The 7329-nt window shown below is 42.4% G+C and overlaps 1 protein-coding gene across 1 annotated transcript in view; it reads right to left on the reverse strand.

Annotated features, from left to right (window-relative positions):
- Positions 1-6461, reverse strand: part of LOC109485224 (fibropellin-1-like) — a 23031-nt gene extending 16570 nt beyond the window's left edge. The window contains exons 1-6 of the mRNA XM_019788670.1: positions 6398-6461; positions 5752-5973; positions 4081-4251; positions 3845-3958; positions 3317-3430; positions 3073-3186 (exon numbers count right to left, since the gene is read on the reverse strand). Coding sequence (XP_019644229.1) covers positions 3073-3186; positions 3317-3430; positions 3845-3958; positions 4081-4251; positions 5752-5973; positions 6398-6461 — 799 coding nt within the window. The remainder of the gene's footprint in view (positions 1-3072; positions 3187-3316; positions 3431-3844; positions 3959-4080; positions 4252-5751; positions 5974-6397) is intronic.
- Between the last annotated feature and the right edge of the window lie 868 nt (positions 6462-7329).

A 7329-nucleotide genomic window follows, 5' to 3' on the forward strand; every position in this document is an offset into this window, starting at 1 on the left:
TCAATTCGTTGGTTGGCGTCACCGTTCAGTTTTACTTTCACCTCTTTGCGCTCTACGCTCAAAACAAGTCAATTCGTCATGGCTGTCGACACAGGTTCAGTTTTGTATAGGGCTCTGAGGATATCAAGTTAATTAAATATGACTATTAGGCTGAACAGCCATTACTCTGTCACAAATTAAGACTTCGTCACGCAACTCTGCAAAGGACTGCTCGCTCAACTCTCCGTCAGTCTGACACACGGAGAGCTCTGCGCCAAATGAAGTCAATTCGTTGGTTGGCGTCACCGTTCAGTTTTACTTTCACCTCTTTGCGCTCTACGCTCAAAACAAGTCAATTCGTCATGGCTGGCGACGCAGGTTCAGTTTTGTGTAGAGCTCCGGGGATTTTAAGCCAGTTCAATGTGACTACTAGGCTTTGTAACGTACCAGCGGCCCGCAGAGGTGGTATTGCTGCTCTGACAGGTCGGCCTCCGTCGGTTTCAAGCTTGCAGTCAATAGCTCTGCGCCGAAACAGCTCAATTCATTGGTTGGCGTCATGGCTTCGTTTTGGTTCCACCTCTTTGCGCACAAGACCAAGTCGCTTTTTAGGTCTGGTAGAACTACTTTTCCTTTGGCCCTCTATTTGGCCCTCTATATGCAGAACTGTCTGGGCGTCTAGACGACACAACATGAGATCAGGATGACACTTTCCTCTTTTGAGATCTTGGCCTTTCTGAATCGCTCATTGAAGTTTTTGCACTCTTTTGTCTTTTGGATTATGGCACGTTCACACCTAGTTTATAACTGTGCATGACTTGTTTCGTGCGAGGGTGGCCGTCTCGGTTAGAACGGATGTTGGTTGTAAAATACAGGACAATGGGTGGCACACTGCTTGACCGATCACACTACAAAAGCATGTTAACTTTGTTTTGTATGGAGAAACGATGTTGTCTCTTTGAATAGTGTTCTTGTATACCAAAGTGTTATAGGTCAACTTACTATGTAAAGAAATGACTGTAACAACGTACTTTCTGTATTGCCGCGGTTGGAGCCCAGTAGACTATAGATCCATTGGGAAAATTGATGACAAATAAAACATTGAATTTACTTGATGTACACAGGTCTAACCAAAAAAACAATGTGATGCGAACCAACGAATTGACTAGTTTTGTTGCAGACCTCTGTATATTACAGAGGGCTGTGCTAGCATCTCCATGGAGTAGCTATGCAGAGCTCAATGTAGTTATTGAGTTTGTGACGCGAACCAACGAATTGATTTGTTTGTGCCAGGAGCTCCCTCCACAGAGGTCTCAAATACTAATTATTCTGACGCCTACCTCGGAATTGACTTGTTATGTACGCAGACGCTGCTCGTGTGTGGCGGAAAGCTGTGTGTGTGGTCAAATATGAATAAACGACACTTTATTTTTGTACGGAGGCTTACGTGTCTCTTGTTTTTGAGCACCAGTGATCTTTTTTTTTCTTCAAAACAACCCAAGTCAAAAACGACAATATTCTCAGAAGGGTTTGACCGTAAATTAGGACTAGAAAAAAAGAAGAACCTCCTTGGTGGAACAAAATGTATATAGACTTGTAAAAATGCATCCAACTCAAATTATGATATGCTACCAATAAGAAACATGGAAAACAAAAAGATGAAGAAACATTGTGACGCCAACCAACGAAATGACTTGTTTTGAGCGCAAAGAGGTGAAAGCAAAACTGAACTGTGACGCCAACCAAAGAATTGACTTGTTAGGGCGCAGAGCTCTCCGTGTTGTCGTGCGCAGAGTTGCGTGACGAAGTCTTTATTTGTGACACAGTACTGGCTGTATCGCCTACTACTCACAGAGCTCTATAGAAAACTGAACCCGTGACGCCAACCAAAGAATTGACTTGTTAGGGCGCAGAGCTCTCCGTGTTGCGCAGAGTTGCGTGCGCAGAGTTGCGTGATGAAGTCTTATTGTGACACAGTACTGGCTGTATATCGCCTACTACTCACAGAGCTCTATAGAAAACTGAACCCGTGACGCCAACCAAAGAATTGACTTGTTAGGGCGGCAGAGCTCTCCGTGTTGCGCAGAGTTGCGTGACGAAGTCTTTATTTGTGACACAGTACTGGCTGTATATCGCCTACTACTCACAGAGCTCTATAGAAAACTGAATCCGTGACGCCAACCAAAGAATTGACTTGTTAGGGCGCAGAGCTCTGCGGGGGTATCGCGGAGGGCTGCACGAGCAACCTCCATGGAGGAGCTCTGCAGAGCTCCTCCATGGAGGTTGCTCGTGCAGCCCCTATTGGCCTGTTACCTTCTCCGTACAAGAAAACGTATCGAAGTGAACTAAAGTGCTGTCGGATGAAATAGCGGTAATTTTGTGACTTACCTTAATTTCTCCTTATCCAGATACTTCTTAGTCTCACCAGACTCGTTGGGTTGCAGAAAAAGTGCAGAAATTCGCCGAATAGAAGGAGTAATTTACAAGATGAATTGGCCGGCCATAAATGTTGGCATATGGCCGGTCAATTCTTTTTTTGAAAAATTTTCATTCCACTTTTATCATTTTTACAGCAACCCACAGAGACTGGTACAATGGTAGACAGCTATTAATTCTTACTTCGCCATGACTCATTTCTAAAAATGCGTTAATTTTTTTGTATGCTGATTGTGTACTAATCCCCTTACTGCTCAAAGGAAACGCAAGCTGAAGGGTAGCAGAGAGAGACAGGAAAGATAAGATGTTGTCAAGATTACCATGTAAACACTATTAGCGTAACAAACTGATATACATGCATTCATTTGAATGTTATGTCAGCATCTCTACACGGCTCCATAGGAAAAAAATGTTAATCCTAAAAGTCGCCAATTGTTTTAGTTTTTCCTCACCAAACCCGCAGTTGATCCCGATGTAACCCGGGTGACAGTTACAGGTGTAGGAGTTGACGCCATCCACACAGTCTCCATTGATACCACATGGTGAGGATGCGCACTCGTCGATATCTGTTGAAAAATATAGCAGCTGTGTGGAGGAAGCATCGCATAACGACACCAAATGTTGATTAAAAAAATGAAATATGTCTGTGAGTTTCCTCACCACTTCCACAGTTGGCCCCGTTGTAACCCGGGTGACAGTTACAGGTGTAGGAGTTGACGCCATCCACACAGTCTCCATTGCTGCCACATGGGGAGGATGCACACTCGTGGATATCTGTTGGAAAAAGAAAATGTATCAGTCATAAAATAAATGAAATTGCTGTAAAAACAATACAATTAGGGTATTGGTTAAGGACGTACCTTGGTTTCGTAAAAACGGCCATGGATTTGTGTTTTTTTCTCACCGTTCCCACAGTTTGTTCCGTTGTAACCCGGGTTACAGTTACAGATGTAGGAGTTGACGCCATCCACACAGTCTCCGTTGATACCACATGGTGAGGAGGCACACTCGTCGATATCTGTTGGAAATGAAACATCTGTCAGATTATCTATGTACAACTTAATTAATGTCAAGCGTTAATGACAGTAAGTATTGTCCTCAAAGTAAAATAAGCCTGCAAGTTTCATCACCATTTCCACAGTTAATCCCGTTGTAACCCGGGTGACAGTTGCAAGTGTAGTTGTTGACGCCATCCACACAGTCTCCATTGCTGCCACATGGTGAGGAGGCACACTCGTCGATATATGTTAAAACGTAAACAGATGCAAGAACAGTACACAAAAGATATAATATACACACGGCGAAAAAAGCTAACCACCACTGTCGCCAGTCCCGACGTGGCTGGACGAACTGTGTTTAGATTATAAGTAAACTTATATGGAATCTGGAAACTTATAGGTATGAGTTGCCAGTTTGGACTGATTTTACTCACTATTTTCACAGTCGGTTCCGTTGTAACCCGGGTGACAGTTGCAGGTGTAGTTGTTGACGCCATCCACACAGTCTCCGTTGATACCACATGGTGAGGATGCACACTCATTGATATCTAGAGGGCAACAAATCAACTGTTTGCCAAAACGCACTTCATCTATAGCCGACAATCTTGTCCTAATTTTCCCCTATTTTCTTGGCATCATGTACATTTATTTATAGTATGCTAGTAGTTACCTTCACATGTCGCCGTGCCGTTCCAGACTCCGATGAAGCCTCCACTGTTCCCTCCTGTACACACTAGCACGGAGTCTCCGTTCAGCCGGAATCCTGGAGGACAGGTGAGGTGCACGACTTCTCCACAGGAGACTCTGGTGTTGGTATCGACTGGGTTGATGCACTTTTGCGCTGTCAAACAAATTAGTAAGGTCTTAGATAAACAAAATAATACTTCGCTGCGTATGGCTCTGTTTTTGTTTTGACACTTGTGTCACACAAATGGAGTTAGATGAACTGTTGCGGAAGTCTTAAACAAACATCACTTTCATTCCTACAACAATGCTTAAAGCATGCTGGATGCTCAGAGCACCGTTTCTTATATTTTACCCCATGTACAAAACGCAATGTACAAACGTGTGCGTCACGGACCAAATAATGCACGAAGTTTGACTTCCAAAATAAAAGTGGTTCATAAAACTGGTGAATCGCTTACCTGATTCACAAATAATTCCCCGTGACTCATGACAGTCAAGAGCACTTAAGCCACTGTTACCAAAGGCAACACAGTCTACATCTTGTGAGGAGCTGAGGCCAGGTATCTCCGCGGTGATTATAACATCTGCAATAAACGGGTTCCACGGATGTTTAAGCCAAACAACACGGCTGAAAGCAGGATAATATGAGGAGGAATGATGGAGAGAAGAGATAGAGAGAAGAGATGGATAAAGCCGTCATACCGTCCCGATACGAGCACCAGGGCTCCACAGATCCTTGAGCCGCCGGCTGCCAGCAGCATCCCGTGTGCTCACAATCCCACTGATTCCCATTCCAAGGTCCACAGTCTATCTTCTTATTAGCGTCAGTAATACATTTTGCATCATCAGCAAACACTAGGAAAATAAGGAACAGTTGTAATCTATATAGTCATCAAAAACGTACCTTCACCAAGAATGTGTGTGTGTGTGTGTGTGTGTGTGTGTGTGTGTGTGTGTGTGTGTGTGTGTGTGTGTGTGTGTGTGTGTGTGTGTGTGTGTGTGTGTGTGTGTGTGCGTGTGTGTGCGTGTGTGTTATGGTTATGCTATGGTTCTGACTTTTAGGTGGTAAATATCTCTTGTGAAGAAGTGCCACACATAATTAGCACCCCTAGCAGCCAGGTTATTCGGGAACTGTATTTGTACAAAACGTTTCAAGAGAGTACAATTAGAGTCACATTTTAAACGGGCCTCGCGGTATGACTATATTAGAATTCTAATAGGAATTGGGATCATACAGACTTAGAAATTACCTAACGTTCAAAATCTGAAACATTACAACACATCTTTAGGGTTTTCTTTCATTGGTAGCATTGGTAGCTGGAGACGAGAGGCAGGCAGAACTCGAAAAAGACGATGGTGACTTTGCCTGTTAGGATTTATGAAAATGAGGACCTTATATTTGCACAATCAGTGGGAATCATTTCTAACATGTCCTCCATAAATGTCAAGGTCATTGGCGAATGAGGTCGTAGAAATCTTGTAATTTATATTGTGTAGATCTTCTAAATTTGCTGTAATCTTGTTTTATGCATTGCTGATTATATGTACATCTATGAACGTTTACGCTTGTGTGTCAGTGGGTCTGTTTGCCTGGTTGTTTTAGATACAATGTGTATGTGGAAACAGAATGTCAGTAACGTTCTATTGAACTAACCTGACTCAACCCAGTAAAATTTGCCAACCGTGTCCAGTTTCTTGGCTCCCAACCAGTACTGGGTCGAATGTGGTATGAGTGACTTCAAACTGTCCAGTTCACCCTCTCTGTCCCCTGTCGCCAGGTATCCGCCTTTAGTACGACATGCCGTCAGAGCCTGGTGCCATTGGACTGACGTCAATTCAGTCCGGTAGCACGAAGGTTCGTACTGCCAGGCTGGTTCTGTTGGAAATTACATGGATGTAGTAATCACACAAGTACGAGAAGACAAGAAAATTGTACTGATAAGATTGTAACACAGAGGGTTGGGGAATTACGCTGCTACTTCTTTGCTTATTTATTTATTCTTTGCCTCAGGCCAGAGGCGCGGCCCATATAAAAACAGGGACAATACAACAAGTACAAATACACAATTCTGCTTATGCTAGAATACTAATAAATATGGAAATACTTCTACGCTCATCTTTCATATTGTAGCAAAGTGATGAACCACTAGTGTTGTCAATTCTTTTTTAGTATCTATTACTTTACCATGCCCTACAACTGTTTTCTAATGATCCATCAAACATGTGCAATAGCTCCCATTTTTGCTTAAAATTGCATAGTGCCTTCCTGTAGGAAAGATCTTCAATAAGGGTTAGCTTACCACATGGAACAGTATAACTTCCCAACAGGACCATCAACAGGACAGTCTGGACTGCCCCAAGCATATTTCTTTGAAAAAGAAGATGTTATGATCATTGTTTCGATGCATATTTTAGTTAAAATTAACATTTCTTGCTAGTGATATGATAATAATTTTCTTTCATCTTTATAATTCCACATTTCCCTCTCTGCATAAAAGGTCTATTGTGTGTGTGTGTGTGTGTGTGTGTGTGTGTGTGTGTGTGTGTGTGTGCGTGTGAGAGGGAGGGAGGGTTATTTCCCAGCAAGAGGGACAATCTTTATAACTAAAATGTTTGTGCCTACAGTTTCTACTACTATGCTTATAGTAAATGTCATGATCAGTATTGTAACAGTTGTCCACAGTCACAATTTACAACAAATAACTGTGTTTTTTGCTATTGACACACGCACAACTGTTGTAGTATACAGCTCTTTCACACAGTCTTGACCATCATTTTTGGGAACAGAGTTTTACAAGGCGATACTAATATAATACTAGTAGGTAAAAATGCTTTCTTAAGACAGATTGAATGTTTACCTGTATGTGGATGCTTCTCACATGCAAGTCCTTTCGTAAAATAAATGGTGACCTAACAATGTATGTGTGGGTCTCATAAAGGATTTATTGACAGAGTTTGTATTGGTATACAAACAGCACCCAGGCAACTCCTTAACTTTCTCCCTGCTGCCTAATCCCATGACTAATAGAGAATTGTTTAGCCAAATAGCTACTTCACTGTGCTAAAGGTTAACTCTTCATGCACTCGTGATTGTGGGGAGGATGCAGTATTTGACATCATCTGCTGATGGAGTGAGTAAATTAAGAAGCAGGCAACCTCATACCTATATAAACAGACCTTTTTTGCTGCATAATGCATTGCTTATAACAAATCCAATTCAACACAGTGATTT

Source organism: Branchiostoma belcheri, unplaced genomic scaffold, assembly GCF_001625305.1.
Source record: "Branchiostoma belcheri isolate BF01 breed outbred unplaced genomic scaffold, Haploidv18h27 scaffold74, whole genome shotgun sequence".
Lineage (NCBI taxonomy): Eukaryota > Metazoa > Chordata > Leptocardii > Amphioxiformes > Branchiostomatidae > Branchiostoma > Branchiostoma belcheri.